The 18198-nt window shown below is 51.8% G+C and overlaps 4 protein-coding genes across 4 annotated transcripts; 2 read left to right on the top strand and 2 right to left on the bottom strand.

Annotated features, from left to right (window-relative positions):
• Positions 1 to 372: 372 nt before the first annotated feature.
• chsD (chitin synthase D) lies at positions 373 to 2690 on the bottom strand (the record flags this gene model as incomplete). The annotated part of the gene is made up of 2 exons (XM_024833219.1): positions 373 to 2458; positions 2515 to 2690. The coding sequence occupies 2 exons, from the start codon at positions 2688 to 2690 to the stop codon at positions 373 to 375; spliced, it is 2262 nt and encodes a 753-aa protein (XP_024697409.1).
• A 1073-nt stretch (positions 2691 to 3763) lies between these two features.
• P168DRAFT_308627 (putative RNA binding protein Ligatin/Tma64) lies at positions 3764 to 6046 on the bottom strand. Its single transcript, XM_024839215.1, has 3 exons — positions 5950 to 6046; positions 4987 to 5842; positions 3764 to 4928 (listed from the first exon to the last, which is right to left on the bottom strand). The coding sequence occupies exons 1-3, from the start codon at positions 5968 to 5970 to the stop codon at positions 3847 to 3849; spliced, it is 1959 nt and encodes a 652-aa protein (XP_024697408.1). The 5' UTR covers positions 5971 to 6046; the 3' UTR covers positions 3764 to 3846.
• Positions 6047 to 8600: 2554 nt separating this feature from the next.
• P168DRAFT_314867 (putative membrane-tethered transcription factor (SPT23)) lies at positions 8601 to 12925 on the top strand (the record flags this gene model as incomplete). Its single annotated transcript, XM_024839845.1, has 3 exons — positions 8601 to 9314; positions 9372 to 12725; positions 12794 to 12925. The coding sequence occupies 3 exons, from the start codon at positions 8601 to 8603 to the stop codon at positions 12923 to 12925; spliced, it is 4200 nt and encodes a 1399-aa protein (XP_024697407.1).
• A 494-nt stretch (positions 12926 to 13419) lies between these two features.
• Positions 13420 to 18095, top strand: P168DRAFT_263172 (putative TMEM1 family protein). The gene is made up of 4 exons (XM_024834786.1): positions 13420 to 13569; positions 13661 to 16179; positions 16230 to 17306; positions 17397 to 18095. Exons 1-4 carry the CDS (start codon positions 13530 to 13532, stop codon positions 18033 to 18035), a joined length of 4275 nt encoding a protein of 1424 aa, XP_024697406.1. The 5' UTR covers positions 13420 to 13529; the 3' UTR covers positions 18036 to 18095.
• The last annotated feature ends 103 nt before the right edge of the window (positions 18096 to 18198 follow it).

Here is an 18198-nt window from a genome sequence, read left to right as displayed (position 1 = left end):
TGCCACTACTGCAAACCCTCCAATCTAGACCTATCGCCTTCGCAACCGTGCAATAAAGTCTTCCCACTAAGAGTTATATAGTAAGATCTCATGGAAGACCCAGAATTTGAATTGCTTGAAGAAAGTGATAATCAATAAGGGCTGCGCCGACCTTATTCCTCGCTCGGGATCACCGTAGGTATATACTATACAAATATAAAAGTAATCAGACAGACACTTATGGACCATGGTAATACAGAGGAGAAGGAGAAGAGTTCAAAAGAAAGAAGAAAAGTACAGCGCTCGTTCAACTTCTAACTCATCTCAGTCCGGACATTCATTCCCCCAGGATGCTTCTCAAGAACTTGTTCTTGTTCATCGTTCGCTCACTGTCTAAATCGGAGTGCCCAAGTTCTCTGGATGGCGTCCTATGCCGAGATCACGCTCATAGATTCCCCTCGCAGCTCGTGGCTGTGGGTATCGGGGCCCGAAATCTTGGTAGCTCAGTGGTATTGGGACACGATCGCTGTTGTCCTTTGCGGCTCTCCGCTGTTTTCGGGTCCCCTGGCATGGTACAATTGGACTAATTGTACCAGAAAGCTCAGTATACCCGGTCGATTGGGATATTGGGCTTTCCAGCGCATTATCAACATCCTGGCAACTGCATCGACTTGAAGCCGCCACGGAATCATGTGCTCTTCGAGTTCGAACGTGCTTTATTGGATCTCCAACGCCGGTTAGGCACTCCACATGTTGTGGCAAACAGATAGACTCTGATCCAGAATCCCACGTTTGGGCCGAATTGGCTGAGCAGTACGGATGGAGAGGGACGTCGACAGGGTTGGCCGCAAGCCTCGGGACAGAGGTATCCAAATCATATCGCTTAGACTTGTAGATCCCGGGGTGGTGTGATGGGAGATACTCCTCGGTGTGATCTTCAAAGTGAATGGATGGCTTTTCCTCGTCTGTATTTGTCTGAAATGGATCAATCCAGGCGATCATCTCATGATCCTGCGCTTTAGTTTGCAAACTTCCCCTTCCAAAGGTGGTATCTCCGTCTGCTTTGGCAGCATCTGCTCTCGGTCCTCCCCATGTTCGTTGGCTGGCAGTCAAAACTCCATACACCACATAGAGCCAATTGAAGAATGGGTTCAATATAAACATCAGTGGATAAAGCCAAGCCTTGTATCGCTTCAGCTTTGCTCCAAAATAGAGCATGAGTAGGTAATTGAGCCCTAGAGACACACCAATGAATCCTACAGGAAGGTCTTCCACCCTGTGCGAGGTGGTAATGAGTGAGATAACCATTACGGGGAATAATAGACTTGTCGTCCGAACTGTATCCTGCGCAAGGCGAACCAGGCATAGAAGAGGGTACCGCCTCCATAAGCGAGTATCAGTCAACATGCACACCTCGTTGGTCAGATACCCGAGGAACCAACGACGCCGTTGCTTCAAAAGGCTGCGAAATGTCTGGACTGCTTCAGTTTTGCAGAATGCACTGGTGCACATTTGGATTTGATAGCGTTCCTTGGCCCCTATCATAAGTAAATGTGTTAACCAACGATCTTCGCCCAAATGGCATTTCCCAAAATCGAAAAGGTCATCACACTGCTCGGCTTTGTCCATGAAGTAGTATTTGGCCATTTTTCGAAAGGCCGAAAACCGTAAGATTGTCAATGCCCCAGGGAGACAAGTCACAGCGCCGCAGCCCGACTCCACGGAACGCTCGAGGAGCTGACCATGGATATATTCCATATCCTGAAGCACAGTGAGAAGAGAGTTATTTTCTGTGGTGGAAGTTATAATCCCTGTCATAGCTAGCATGTTGGACTTGCTGCCCGGCTTCAGGTCCATGTCGTACATGAAATTCTGAAGAGCCAACTTGTCGAGGATACAATCAGAGTCAATGAACAGCATAAAGAGATTATCGTTGTGTTTAAGGTAGTCCGAGTACACTCGGTCGATTAGCTTAAATGTCTGTTTCTGGCAATGCCGTTTTCCTCCGTGCTCAAAGCGCGATACTGTAATTCTGGCGCCTCGATAAGTCACATCTATGCTTCGCGGATGGTCTTTAAATGCGATGGGAATACCAAGGTGATGGATGACCTGGAGATAGGATTCGTCGATGGCGTCTCCGTCATACGAGAGGAACACATGAATGCAATATGATGGATAGTCACTGCGAACAACCGAATCGATGGCCTTTACCAAAATCTCCGGGTCTTCCTTGTATACTGGGATGACAATAACTGTCTTGGGCGCTGTACGGTCGTCTAGGGCGTTTTTGATTCGTTTTGTGCGCCCCAATGAGCTTGTGACCACCCTGTAGACACAAAAAAGCCAGGGTAAAGTCAGAAGCGTGGCAAACGTCCAGAATGCAAACCACTGAAGGAAGGAGATCATTCGCTTGGGGTAACGCCGTGTGATCTGAGCCGGCAATGGAAGAGTGACAAGCATAACCGGGAGGAAAATACCTCTTTGGGCGATCCATTAGTACCATGTCCTGTCAAACAAATCTGATCATAAGTGTACCTTAGCATAGAGAAAATAATTATAAGAACCACTGCGAGAGCTTTGATACTCCAGCGGTCTGCCTTCTGGTAGGCCTTGACAAAGCAGTACAAGAAGGCTGCTAGAAACAGGAACCATTCCAGAAATGCCGCCAGTAAAAGTGGCATGGCAATCGACATATATGCTATCTGAACCATCCATCAGCTGTGGGACACGCGATCATTGAGGAGATAAAAGGACAAGGAATAGACCCTACGTCTTTGGGAGGCCATGGCCTCAAGAGCCCGGTTCCATCATCTTTGCCCATCGCTAATATGTTCCGGGGCAGCGCCTTCAATCCTAGAATGCCAATTTCAGGCACATGCATGGTCCTCACCTCCCTTCCAAAAAGCGTTCTATAGTATATGGCGATATGCGTAACTAGGAATAAGACGGAAGCAGCGCATCAAAGAGTCGACTTGTCGGAATGGAGCAAGTATAGAGACCGTGTTGGCTTTGATCGAACCTTTGCTAGAAGACTTGATCGCCGTATCTGTCGTCTGAAGAAGGGCTGCGCTTTTCAGGAGGAGAGATATCTTGACCACGTTGACCACAATAGACAAAAGCTGGGAAACGAATGATTCATACAAAACCAAAGAAAGTGTTTTTCACAGAGCACGATGGAATAGATGTAGGGTTAAGAAAATAATTGTAACGAAGATGGTGAATTGGGAGTCGCGAGCTTGGGAGTTCTCAGAAAATGAGTTCCAATGGACGTGTGAAGAGCAAGCCATCAAGCTCCAGGACGGGTGTGTACGTGCGGTCCCAAAATGGCAGGCGCACGCAGACTGGACTGGAGGTAGGTTAGTACTTGGTGGTAAGGTAAGTAGGGGCTTGAGTACTGATTCAAAGTAGCCCGACAGACACGAACAAAAGATACTTATCATGCTCAGACTATTTTCGATGGACCTAGCCCTAGTAGGTGACATATCTCAGATGTTAGTATCTGTCCCCGTTCTACTACTCGAGTGACGATACGTATATTGTGGTCTTGACACCACCAGCGCCTGGGGCATAAAAAGCGGGATTGTTTAATACGTTCCCAATTCATCCCCAAGACATTATTCTGTACCAGGCATCTATAATGGGATATCATAGTATGAGGGTTCATGTGTCCTGGCTTGCCGAAGCCCCTCATTCCAGCGAAAAGCCATCACCTCTGCGAACAATTGCAGGAAAGTATACATCATGTGATTTCATGATAGGGTCAGATCAAATTGCTATGAAGTGTAAAATGGTACCAGCGGAATAGTCAAGTCAACCATAATAAGCTATCGTCGCCTTTGTACACTACCCGAGTCCGTTGACCGAGGTCTATTTCTTCTTCTTGGTCTTGTCCGTCACGTCAATCCATTGCGTCTTCAGTCCCCGCCGAAGTAGAGCGGTTTCCAATGCACGGCGTTGGTCGCCCTGTACCAAAACTTCCATCACACCCTTAGTGGCCCCTGTAGCCTGTGTGACGCTGGTGCTGCTAGCACACTTCTTTTGCAGCTCTTCGGCCAGTAAGGTAGGGATGATTCCAAATATCTCCAGATTGAAGACCTTGGTGACGGTCTTAGACCCCGTCCGCCGCTCAAGAGTCACATTGACCTTTGGTGCTGTGCCGGCTTTGGGCTTGACGTCGGCCATCGTTTGACCTTGTCTGAGAATGACATAATGGACTGTCATGAGGCCGTGGTCTTCGACGATGCGTTTCAAAAGGCCGTCTCGAGTGGTCTTTCCACGTGCCAAGGTGCTCTTGTCCTCGGAAGTTGATGTCGTAAAGATGGTGTTGGCAAGGTATGGATTCACTGAAATGATGCGACGGTTTCCCTTGTCAACAATCGGTGGGTTTTGGGATTGGATATACTGATCTAAACGACTGGAGACATCGGTGTATTTATAGTAGTTATCCGGGTGAGTTGCAGACAAGGCCGGAAAGATGGTCGGCACCAGTTTTCCGGTGGGTCGATAAAGGTTTTGCACCGTGATTGTCTGGCCGACTGAAGGATCATGGTCATCTGTCGCCGGAGCCTTCTTGTTCGAGGCAGATTTTCCTGCATTCTCGATGGCATTCTTCGACGGCAGCCTATAAGGGACAAATTCGTCTACCCGGCGATCGTCGAAGTCCACATCCAGGATGACGGTCTCTTGCCCGTTGCGATCTTTCGATTTGACTAGGCGCTGTTTGTCGAGATATTTGATGAACTTCTTGACGTTCTTCCAGCTTGTCTTCTTGATCTGATACCACTGCATCTGCTGGGCTGAGTAGATTGGCAGATATGGCGTGATCATGTTAGATATCAGGGCAGAGGGCTGCACAGGAAGAGAAAGCCCGTGGTTGGGCGATGTGGGGTTATCCTGTTTGAGTTTGTGTAGAGAGTAAAGGAAAGCTTTCTCAAAAGCATCGTCGATTTCTGCACAGCATCAGCATTGTCCTAGACAAAATTTGAGATTTTTTTGGAAATAGCGTACCTTTCATCGAAGGCTCCTTCTCGGTAGCCGTCGTCTCTTCTGGTTGATCTTCCGAAGGTCCGGGAAACCCTTCCCCATTCTCTTTCTCATCCAAGGTAAGGCCACCGACACCCTCCTGTACCTCTCCTGCACTAGATGCGTCTTGATCCTGTTTCTCCTCATCCCAGCCTTCTAGATACTCGGGGGCTGGCTGACCAGGCCGAGAAGACGAACTCCAGGCCCACAGCTCATCCCCCTCCCAATGCAAACCTTTAACCGCGTGGCCTTTTGTACCCTGTACCTCCCCAAGAGACGAGACATCGATCTCACAAACCCCCACAAACAATGGCACAGACCAACGGTCCAAGCCCGCGACAGCAACCACGGCCCCCTTCACAGCCCTTTGAGGGAAGGGTGGCTCGTTTGCCAGACCGGGGGTCATCAGATCCGCGCCCGCGTGCAATTTCCGCATCACCATTTCCGGAGTGTAAAGCAAGGGCACCAGGTTGGGATTGTTCCAGAGCGTATATACCGTGGGATATAAGCGACCGTCCGCACCAGGACCATGATCTAGTCTAAACCACAGGATCCGTTCATCGCCTCCAGTATGAGTCCCCACATACACAGTGCCCTGGACCTCCTTCAACTGTGGGCCTGCTGTGGTCGTGAAGCGCGCAGACGAGGAGTTCTCGGGCAGTAAGGCATTCCGGATGGTAGTGAGATTGGGGGTTTGGGGGGCAGATGCGCCGGGATCGGTTGAATCATCCCCGCTACGTTCGGGGGGAGGGTTGGACGGGATCTCGACTTTGTAGTCACGTATGATCTGATCGGCGATTTTCCGACGATCTGAAGACCGCAGCGGGGAAATATTTTTGATCTCCTTGGTGTTAGCGCGTCGTCGTGTAGGGTAAGTTATTCATGTGGTGGGGGCTCAAATGTGGTGGTGCAGTTTGCGAGAACAGTGCGGGGGAGGGGTTCACACACCGTCGGCTTCTTCTTGAACATGTTGGGCTAAGTATAGGTAGTGTTATTTAAAAAGATGCATGTACTTGTCATATCCAAAAAGCCTGAATCAATATCCAGCTCAATGTTGGACTAACCCGGTAAATGTGTCGGGGGAATGATTGAAGCTGGAAGAGAAAAGTAATCGCTGAGCTTCCCGCGGCGTGAGGGTCGAGCGGGGAAGAGCAAACCCAGAACCTGCCTATCAGCAAGCAAATCTTTTCCAATACTGAACAACCCACCTAGCAACTTACTGGTGACTACTTTCGTCATCAACATATCCTTACATTCAACATTCTATATTAATTGAAATATTTACTCACTCTTGTTTCTCTTAAGCCAGCTCACGCCATCAGAATGGCTAATGACCCATTGCCCATGACGGAAAGAGAATGGAGACGGTTTTACCGTTGAATTCAAGGAACACCAATCCCTGTGGATGAACGAGAAATTGTGTTCTGCGTCGAAAGTCACCTACAAGCAGTATTTGCTCTTCCGGGCTATCCTCCTCCCATGCAACAGGGGGGCCATGGCAGACTGTTCAGGACCCCAGCGATCCAACAACAGCAGGTAATTCGCAACAAGGCTGAGCAAGTTGCTTTTTGGTGTGCCTACGAATCTGCTGTTAACACTACTTTCGTCTCATTCTCTTACAAGCCATTGCGGATCTATTTCCTCAGTCCGGGCGCCAGTGGACAGCTGATAGAATACGCTTAACGGCTGGCTTTAGCACCCAGCGACGGGAAAAGCAGTCTGTTGCATATACCGGCGGACAACAAGAGACGTCCAGTTGTCGCATTTGGCACTCGTCGAGTGTAACCCATAGCCGCGGCAATACTATTCTCCAGCTGTTTATATATATAGTGGTTTGGATGAAGCAGTACCCTGGTGGACCAAGAAACGATAAGCGAGCGAGTTCGACTAGCCCAGGATGAGACCGATATTTATCTCAGTCTTTACTTACAATCAAGGATGGTTGCGCTATCTAAATGAAGGCCGCGGGAGTATCGCGAATGCCGGGCTACTCGGTGACATCAATCGCTATGCTCTGTTCAGAGATCGGCCATTGTACCAATGCCGAATCGGTATTTCGTCGGGCTTGATATGACTGATATTATCGGCAGACATGGACACCAGTTGTGCACTAAAAACCACAATGTGTTTACTCATTGGCCTAGGGAAGCAAGGAAATCAAATAACTGATACTAACTGGTGCTCTTGAGACCCACGCGGGATTAAATAAGTAACAAATACCGAACACCTTTTTGGGGTTACCGCAGGTTTCGCACGAAATAGAAAGAGGAAAAGGGTGAAGGAATATGAGATCTACAGCCGGTGATTATAGACAAGTCACGAGTCCTTGTTTGAAATATGTTATTAGAACTATAATGCTTCTTTTATTTCATCATTCTATCTTATTTGGGAACACTTGGAGATCCAGACTATCACTGATCATTACTCTATTTTGTCTTATTTTCAAGCGACTATCACTAGAAGACTATATGATGTATAGAGAAGGCAAGAAACTACCCAAACCAGCCTACTATAAATCCGGCCCACATATCCGCCCACGCGTATTGTATTTATCCGACCTTAGTACTTCGTAGTACCATGTCATATAGGATGAGTCAAATAAGTAGACCGTTAAGTTATAGGAGTAAATAATAATGCCCGCTATGATGTACCGCAGCGCTCAAAAAAGGAATCAGCCAGGAGGAAAGCGGGCATCCTTGAGGCAAATAGTATTTGAAATGGTGGAGTACCACTCGCCAGACGAAGAAGATCTAACACACTAGATAGGATGGGACAAAGAAAGCACCGACTCGGGAGGAATCCGGTAGCCTAGTTGATTTCCGGCCTGTTCTCAAAAGGTTTAGCGGATTCACTCACCGCGAGATGATTTACTCCAGACAATCGGGAAGATTATTTGTTGTTGAGTCAGGAAACTGACTCCTTGTCAGTGTGTGTTTACTGAACTATACCTAAATAGTTAAGTACCGGACTACTGTGGCTGACTAACACCCACCGCCCCAACCCAAAGGAGTTGATGCCATTCTCCCCTTTCCTTTTCCCTCATGCGGATCGACTGTGGGCGTATGATATCCTACTATCCGTCCAAATATTATTGATTTATTTATCGTATCTCTTAAGCTATCTCTGCGTTGAGTGTGTATCTTTGTGCTTTCTACCACGCGATTGTTGTTCGTCAGATTTGCGCCCACCGCCTCCTCCGACCCGTCGCCGCTCCGGTTTTTCCACTCTCCTTTCGATCTCTGCCGCGTCGCCTCCGCCTCCGCCATCTCTTACGCCGGTCCAGACCCCCCAACATCGTTTCTCCCACAAAACCCCCTCCTCTTCTCGACTGGATAACAATACGGACCGGCAATCCATCACCTTTCAGAACACTCGGTATCGCGTGATCCGCTTCGATGGGTGACGGGTGCTGTTGATTTCGAGACGTCGGATATTCTGCGCCCAGTCCGTATCGCTTCGATCGCAGTTTCTTCCCGACTTGTCCCGGAGGGCTTGGAGTTACGCACAGGTAGTGTTGGAGGTCGGCGCTGTGTCAGTGGATAAACTGGGTGCTTCGCAGCCCTATTATCTCCAGCTCCGTGGACCCGCGGATTCCGACGATGGGACCAGCAGAGGCCGCCTCTTCGCCTGCGTTTCCTGCCCTGGACCCCATAGTTGTGGACGACGAAATGGAGAACCCTTATCATACGACCAACATGGATTTTTTGGACTCCGCAAGGTTGCAGATGTCGTCTGAGAATGCTGGTCAAGATTTTGACGATCTCTTTTCCCATCCCACGTCCTCCCGTACCGTTACCGAACAGGGATCTGCCTGTCTGTCGCCCTCAGAACTGTCTGTGAAAAGACCCTACCAAGAACAACAGGATGCGCTGAGACCGCCGAACATCGTGAAGTCAGACTCTCCTGCAGAGTCGGCGGATGATTCGAGTCGGAGTTCGTCCTCGGAATCGCCCCGTAATCACCTGCGGAACCCATCAGTCTCTTCGTCTACCTCTGCCGTCCACAGCGAAAACCACATGATGCCTTTTGGATACACATCGGAGGACTGGGTGAACTCAGACCTTGGCTCGGTAAAGGAAGAATCGCTGTTCAATTTCGATCCGTCTTTACCAAACGTCGAAGTCCCGTTTTCTACCGAGCCCGATCTGGAAACCAGCAACAAAGCGATGGATGCAGCCTTTGATTTCGAAAGCGCCGCCAGCACACCTAGCCCCTTGAGGACGGAGCCAGCTCCGCAGTTGAACCATCAGAAGAAAGCCAAGCCGCGATTTCGGGGTGCTTCTAGTACTATGATTAGACAACCTGGGTCCCCTGTGAGTAATTCGACCATAGGCCATTGTCGCGATTATAACGTTCTAACCCTTCATCAGCACATCGCCTCCGGCGGTTCGCCATTCCCTACTCATCATATCAAGGAAGCATCTCCATTTTCGCCATCAGGGTTACCCGGCCATGGAAACACGCCCAATCAATGGGGAGGACAATCTCCGTCGTCGCTCCTAGAGGAAAGCTTCGGAGGGATCAACATGAACGGCAGCTCTCCTTTGAATTCCAATATCACTTTCGGCGCCAATCCCTTTGCCTTCGGCATCAATTTTGCGCCGTCTCCTCAAACCAACATTCAACCGGAAATCCCGCAACGCCCGATCCTGACCGTCCATCCTACGTCGCTGAAATCGCGAGTTGAAACTCAGATACCCATCCGTTTAACGCTTTTCCCGTTGCCTGCCGGAGTCAAAAGGCTCAGATTGCCAAGTCACACCATCTCGAAACCAAAATTTCTGGCGCCCCCATCTGCTGAACGCTCTCCAGACACCGTGGAGCTGCACACTAGCTTGGTTTGTACAAGTGCAATGCAAGATGAGGATAAGCTCAAGAAGGCATATGCACGAGCGCGCGGCGACTTCCGCCACTCATACAGCTCTAGTCCTCATGTTGATGACATGCAGGAAGATGATAAACCCTTGGAGGGTGGTGAAGTGAAGATTTGTGCTGGTTGCATCCAACGAGAACGGAAGCGGGCATTCCGCAAGAAGCAGAGGAAGCCAGAGGAAGATGAACTGTTTCAAAAGGATGAAGGGAAACGGGTGATCGTATTCAACACCAACGAGATCAAGGACTGGACTGAACCATCGAAAAACGCTGTTCCGGGCTATCACGATGCTCCGTTGCCAGCCGCACCTCCGGGAGCTATGCAGGTCGAGCTGCCTATGCGAATAGCCTGCTACTGCAGGCACCAGAACGAGAAACTCGGGTTCCAGGTCATATTCACGGTCAAAGACTACAAAGACAACGTGATCGCTCAGGCTATCACGAATTCCATCATGATCACGGATGACCACAAGACCCACCCTCCTCCGGGACCTCCCGCCCCTGGTCCGTCTCCTTCTTTGCCTGACGGAACGCAGCTTCCTGGTGTTAGCGTATTCCCGTCGGGCCCCAGCATCGAGGTGAGCAAGAGCTCTGCCTCGTCACAACCGACGTCGGAGGCCACGGATCTTCGGCAAAAATTCAATTCGGAATATCGGTTGAACTCGCACTCTTTGCCGGCTTCCCAAAGCTCGATTAGTGGGGCATCGCCCAATTCGCAAACTCCACGCAGTCTCTCGCGACAAACCTCTCCCAACGACTTCCAAGGTCCGATGAGCAAACGACGCAAACATAGCAGCTCTGGAAGACTTCCGTCAGAGTTGACGATGACCAAACTCGAGTCAGCACAAGGTTCTTCGGCGGCCTCAAGTACGCCGGGTGTCAATGCTGATACGCCATTTTCTGCTCCTCGTGGATTCGCATCACCTGTTGAAAGGCCCTTTGTTACCTCATCTGCTATGTCTGGGCAGTTTGCCAATGGTCCTCCGACCCCCAACAGTGGTGAAAACAACCTATTTTTCAATCCATCACAGCAACAGAGCCTAGACAACTTTATCCAACAGCAATTGATGTCTGCGCCTAACTCAGCCCAGCCTAGTCGCCCGAGCACGCCCGGTGGTTCCTCCCGCAACACCTTTCAAGATCAGAACTTCAATGTCCCGCTTGGGCCAAGTTCTTCTGCTTCGATGTGGCCGCCGCTGACAAATCCGGCGACCCGATTACCCTCCGTCATCCATAAATTGGTACCAGCGGAGGGGTCTATAACCGGGGGAACGGAAGTCACGCTGTTGGGAAGCGGGTTTTACCCCGGCATGGAAGTGGTCTTTGGAGACACTTTGGCTACAACAACCACTTTCTGGGGTGATAAGTGCCTCAATTGTCTAACTCCCCCTGCGCTTCAACCTGGGCTAGTGGCCGTTGTCTTCAAACATGAGCATCCCACATTTGGCCAGGTGCAGGCCGCCCAGCCTTTGATGCCAAAACAGCATCAGTTTTTCCGCTACGTGGATGACAGAGAATTGCAGATGTACCGGCTCGCGCTTGGAATCCTGGGGCAGAAACTCGGTAGCCAAGCCGATGCGTTCCACACAGCTCAGCAGATCATGGGTAGCGATCCTAAATCAATCTTCGGCCTCCAGAAAGACTTTCAAGGCGGGTCTGGTGGTCATCAGCGCCAGGTCCCCGGGCTGGAGTCACAGGGCCAATTGGGTGATCTGGATTCCCGGATGCTAACCTACCTCGAATTTGTGGACCTTGACGATAACCCTCGTCCGCCCAAGTTCAATTCTCGTTGTGCAACGGGTCAGACTTTGCTTCACTTTGCTTCTTCTCTGGGGTTGACACGCTTTGTTGCGGGACTCCTGGCAAGGGGTGCGAACCCAGATGTCCAAGACAACACTGGCAACACACCCATGCATCTAGCCGCATTGAATGGCCACGCCCACATCGTCCACAGGCTCCGTTTGACAGGCGCCAATGCAAGTGCTCGCAGTGCCCGTGGCTTCACGCCTGCCGATATCGCATCCACACTCCCTGCACACCAGGCTGCGTTTATCCCCCCTCGCAATCATCGCTCGCGCAGCGTGGGATCATTGGGCTCCTCGCGGCGCAGACGCAGCAGCTCTGCATCCGTCCACTCGCTTTGGGAGACCTCTTCTGGTTCTTTCGATGATGTAACCTCAGATTCTGAAGGCGATAGTTCGGAGGACGACGAACGCATTTTCGCTGCGTCGCGGCGATCTAGCATCCATCAGGATGCAGCTACGTCTATTCCCACGCCTGAGGCGTCTCCCCCGGCAGAGGACGCCAGGCCATTCTCCCCTCCTGCCGCCCTCGTGGCTTGGCGCAATCAACTGCAGGCTCAGATTAACCAATTCCAGCAGAGCGTCTCCAATGCGTTCCCTAATCTCCCTGCGCTTCCTCCTATGCCGGCTCTGCCTGACTATCAGGCTCATCCGATGATGCGGCGCATTACAAACCTCGTGCCGCACCGGCCAACTGCGAAGGATGGCTGGTGGGACCTCTTGACAGGCAACTCTGGGCCCAGTGCCACCGAACTACCATCTTACGACGACCTCTACCCACACAGCGAGAACGTAGATGAAGAGGAAGCCGAGCGAACGAAGAAGTCGACCCTACTGCGAGCTGCCACAGAAGCAGCTCTGGACCAACATTTCGAAGCACAAGCCAGTTCCTCGGTCGCGGCCGCTCCTGCGAAACAGGAGAGAGAAGATATCCAGGATATACGGATCGGTCGCAACGTGATATCTCGCGAACAGCAGAAACACCTTCGGGAGCAACAAGCGCGCCGGATGAAGGGACTCGGTAGTGACCGGAATCTGTACTTCATTTGGGTAAGTTTCTAGCCTCCCCTCATATCCCCCTTTCCAGCCTTTGCGAGCCTCTTGCTAACTCATTACAGATCCCTCTCCTACTTCTGGTCATTTGTGCTTGGGCCCGAAGCTATATTCCTGGTATTTGGCGAGTCTTCTCCGAAGGGTCTCAATTTATCAAGGCACGATTTGCGCAACCCGCTTTGGAAGCAGGGGCTTAGCTCTTGTTTAGCGTTCTTTTGTTTTATCCTCTTTCTTTTTTTTTTCCTTCTTCCTTTTTGTTTCTACAAGCTAGGGCGTTATGTCCTCTGGACGGATATCACATTGGACATGTGATTATTTTCTTTGTTTCAAGTATTGGTACTTGCATAATGACGGGATACGACTGCTTTTTTCAATTTTATAAGGGGCTTGTAGTTTTCAGTATGTTTGTCTTGGATCACTGGCGACCTGTTATACTTTACACAATTAGTGATAAATTGCGGTTTCATCTACTCGTCTGTATATAAACATGTATATATGTGTGGGTTATTTTAATAGACATTATGTTTGAGTCCCTGCTTTGGCCGTCGATATAGATCGCGTACCTGGGGAACTAGTCGTGATGAGGTAATTAGGATGTCCAGAGCCCACGCCAAGAAGCGGACAGCGAGCCCCAACGCGGAGAAAGACAGCGGCCGCCTTGGTGCCCCCCCAAAACAACAAACTCCTATCCCTGCCCTCCATTCCACTAAGAAGCTCTCGCTGTTTGGGGATCTGCGTTAGTCGCACAAGCGGCATGTCCTCGAAGTCTTGTCTTTTATACCCCGAATAGAGCTCGGGAATATGGAGCCATCACAACAGGCGGGCTCGAACAGTGTCACCGGTAAGGGAGGCGAAAGGACCGCTCCCCCTCCCCGCAAACACAGTGCTTTTTTTTGTGGATTGCTAACTAATGCTGTATTCATTTTCCTTAGTCGAGTATACTGATCCGTCTGGCTTGTTTCCTCTTGTTCAACCCATCATCGCGGACAAGGTCCCTCTCAAGAACCTCCACTGGAAATCCCCTAGCCGCCCCGTTCGGTCAATCGAGTCGCTCCGCATTGGGTTCGTACCTGTCCAGCAGGGGGCAAATGAACGCCCATCTTCCAGCGAAGGTGCGTCAGGCACCGTAGCGCATCGACGGCACCAAATTCCCGGTCTGCGCCAGACCCCCTATTTGAAGATCTACCTCCTCCGCTGCGACGACAACGACACATACAAGAACACGGCGCGGAAAGCACTACGGGAGTGGATCAAGTCCCATGCGTCAACGTCGCAGTCTGGCACCCAGCCGAGCAGCCAGGAGAAGCATGACGCTTTTGAGTGGTTGATTCTTCATGTGGCGCAGGACGGGGACGGCACCGAAAAGGTCGCGCCCTCCACCAAATGGGGTCGCACCACGACGACGGTCTTGGATAAGGTGAAGGCCGACTTTAATGGTACCTCGAAGTCTGCCGTGGATAGGGTGGCCCAGATTCGTCTCCCGAAGCCGGATAACAAGCAGAAGTCGCCCGAGCTGCGTGAGCAGGTCGAGGACTTTATCGAGAAGGTCAAGAATGGTATCCTGGCGTCCTTGGATCTCCGTGTGGCGCAGTATGAGGAAGACATCAAGGAGAAGGACTCGCAGCGGAGCTTGCCTGGTTGGAACTTTTGTACATTCTTCATTCTGAAGGAAGGGCTTGCGCGAGGGTTTGAGAATGTAGGGCTGTTTGAGGATGCGCTACTCGGATACGATGAGCTGTCTGTTGGGCTAGATGCTGCGATCAATGACCAGCTCGAAGGCGTCGAGCAGCACGGCAATATTTTCTTGGAGTACAGTAAAGATTGGCAAGAAAAAGCCAAAGCGGCTCTGGCCTCGGCGTCTGCCCGCAAGGACAGCGATGACACCCAACCAGCGTCGATTCCGGAAATCGATGTGCAAGACTTTCCCATTGACTCGAACAAAAAGGCGTATCGTGATATGATCCTGGCCAGCAATATCTCGGTCCTTGATTTTCGCGCCTATGTTTTCTCAAGGCAGCTAACGCTGCTTTTGCGGGCAGCAAAGGCGCCGTCAATGACCACTACAGACGTTGATACCAGTGAAAAGCCAACTAAGGACGGCAAGAAACCCGAAGATCTATTGTTACTCTCCGAGGTCTGCGAGAGAGCGGCTGAATTCGCCAGTCTTGCCGCTCGAACGCTCCGGGGTGATCTAACAGCCGGTCTAGCGGATGTTGAGTCTCCTGCAAAATCGGAGGTTATCCACAATCTGGTTTCGTCCTGGGCGTATGCTGTTGTGTCGCAAGTCCTGGTGCAGACGTTCACCCCTACCCTCACACTCCCCGAATCGTCTCTCAATACCATCAATAAGGCCGTGGCAGCGTCTGCGGAGAGCAGACCGGACACACCCAAGCGGTCCAGCTCATTAGCTACTACGACTGGAGCTCGACCCTCTCGAAGCAGTGAAATTCTACCGGCCGAGGCGCTTTCGCATGTACCCTCTCGATCTGTTCACGAAGCATCAAAGCCTCCAATCACCCTCAGGACAGGCGGTGAACAACTGGCCTCTACGAGAGGCGATCTTCTCCTAATGGCCCGGCGTTTACTAGAGGAGATTGCGAGTCAATGCGGCTGGGAGGAAAAGTGGCAGAAACTTGGACTTCTTTTCGACGACAAGGAAGATGACGACATGGACGAAGTGTCTTTGAGTGATACAGAGAAACCAGTCAAGCCTTCCCCAGTGGGCTCTCTTGCCGGCGTCGATCTTCCCCGCCTGAAAGCAGCGCTTTGTGGCCAGGAAGCCTTCCGCTCGCATTACGAGGAGCTCACAGATCTGATGTATCGACATTATGTCATTGCGAATCGCAGCTACTCAGCACACATGGCATTGGCAGACATGGCCCTGCTGCGATTCCGACGGGACGATCATAGCGCTGCCGCCTCTTACTTCCACCAGATCACGCCCTTTTACGGCAATAAGGGCTGGGTCGTCCTAGAAGGCGTGATGCTGGAGATGTACGCACGTTGCCTCAAGCAACTGCAGCGCAACGAGGAGTATGTCCGAATGACGCTTCGCCTGCTAGCTAAATATGCAGTCTACATACAATCAAGCCTATCGGCGCGGCAAAAGACGCTAGATGCCTCGCACATCTTTGCTGAGAATTCGCTGGTCTTCCAGTATGTCGAAGAGTTGTTCCAGGTGTCGAGCACGCTCCAGAAGGAGGTTTCAGCTTCCTTGACCGATTTCTTTGCGGATCTGGAAGTTAAGCCGTGTGTCCTCCATTTTGCCGACAAGGATGGTTTCCAGATGCAGCTTTCTCTGCGGTTTCTGCTGGGAAAGCGGATCAATATCGATTCCACTAAGGTGCGGCTCGTCAGTGCCGGCGGTGGTCAAAGCAACGAGCATTGGATCGAGGCTTCTACCAAAGCCACTGTCAAGTCGTCCCTCACAAAGGTCCTGGTGGATTCATCGGTAAGTAAACTCTTCTCCACCTACACTGGTCTCTGCTCATATCTGTCTAGATCACCTTGCATGGAAAGTACTATGTGGATCGTCTCGAGGTGCGATCTGGTAATCTCACTTTCACATTCGGCGGCGGGAAGAACTTGGCTCTCCCGGTGGGCTTCAGAGAAGCTGGGGAGGCCGAAGTTGAAGACAGCCGGCCCTACATCTACTGCTACCCCCCACCGGAAGGACTGCAGGCAAAGATCGTACCCCCTCACCTAGTCAATCTCGAGGAAATGCGAACGCTGGAGCTGGAACTCAATAGCGGGCGGAACGATATCAGCACAGGGACTCTCCGGGTCAGGCCCGCCACCGCGGGGCTACGGCTCCGAGTGGCAGAGGCCGAGCTGGTGGAGGGCGACATCACGATTGTCAGCAACAGCGACGGAAACATCGAGTTCGCAAGCCTGAGCGCACAGTCCTTCGTCCGTCTACGGATCCCTTACACAGTGGAGGAAAACCACCCTGTCCTATTCGCGCGAGCCGAAATTGGATACGAGACAGAAATCGGCCAGTTCTCGTACTCGTCGACACACAGCATCGTCTCCGGTCTCCCGATCAGCGTCAACGTGCAGGATGCCTTCAAAGACAGCGTCCTCTTCTCTCGGTTCACCATCAGTCCGGCCATGATGATCCCGCTCCGGATCCTGACATGCCGCATCCCAAGCTCCGACGTCTACCAGGTCCAGTCCAACGTCGGCGAATCCGTCGCGCTAGACGTATTCCCCAAACAGCCCGCGTCCCTCGTCTACAAGATCCAGCAGCGGGAGGACTGCGTCACGTCTCCGGGCTCGAGACGGTCGCTCCGCCTCAGCGTGGATTTCACATGCATCGACGACGAGTACCTGTCTGCAGTGGAGCAGACGTTCCAGGACAGCATCGCGTCCAGCAAATTCCGCGAATACACGACGCTGCTCACGTCGCACATCGTGGAAGCCGTCCGCGCGCAGTTGTCGATCTCTGACATGGAGGTGATTGCGCTGGTGCGTGAGACGGAAACGCTGGGATACACGAGTGTTGGTTGGGATGGGCTTTTAGGAGCACTCAAGGGGTCAATGGACGAGTTGAGAGCGTGGCTCCAGGAGTGGCACACGGTAAGTACCGCATACACGAACGCTTTAGACCATCTACGGCCGTGTTGCTTTAATCATGACAGACCCAAGACTGACGTTCTAACCCGACAGAAACACCCCGTCATCGTACTCCCAACCCAGCCCTCCATCCCACGCCGACACATCATCATCCCAGTCGACATCCCAGAGGTACAGGTAGTGCACACCGCAGAACTCCGCCTCAACAACCTAGCCACGGACCCGCGCCACGCAGCCGTCGGCCAGATGATCTCCGGCGATCTCGTCCTCCGTCACACCCGCCGATGGTGCACCCCAGCAAACCGCGAAAACGGCACCGGGAGCCTCGAATTCACATACGAGATCCACGCGAACCCCGAACACTGGCTCGTCAGCGGGCGACGCCGGGGCAACTTCAGCGCCAGCGAGGGCGAAACCACCACCTTCCCCGTGATGCTGCTACCCCAGAAATCAGGCCATGTCCTGCTCCCGGGCCTCGAGATCCGCACGTTCGTGCCCCCGCCTCCTTCGACGCAGTCGGCAAATGCTGCCGCCGCTGCGGCTGCTGCTGCTGCGGGAGGAGGGACGGTGCAGCGGCGCCAGGTGCCGAGCGAGCTAGACTACCGCAACCACGCAGAGACGCTATTGGTGTTGCCGGATCTGCGGGCGACGACGGTGCGGTTGAGTCCTGGGAGTAGCGGGCATGGAGTGGCGTGGTTGGTTGACTCGGAGCGGCGGGTGATGCCTGCGTAGGTGGTGCCTTGGGTGGTACCACCTGTTTCCTTGCATTCATGGAATGAGGGGTGGGGAGGTAGAAAGCGGATGATACATTGATTACCTACGGAGTACATTACGAAGTATATAGAAATTTAACCAGTAATATGTGACTAGACTGTAATGATTAAGCGCAGAGATG

This window comes from Aspergillus campestris (genome assembly GCF_002847485.1).
Source record: "Aspergillus campestris IBT 28561 chromosome Unknown P168scaffold_1, whole genome shotgun sequence".
NCBI lineage: Eukaryota > Fungi > Ascomycota > Eurotiomycetes > Eurotiales > Aspergillaceae > Aspergillus > Aspergillus campestris.
Note: the sequence above shows the minus strand (reverse complement) of the source record. Positions and strands in the feature narration are given on the sequence as shown.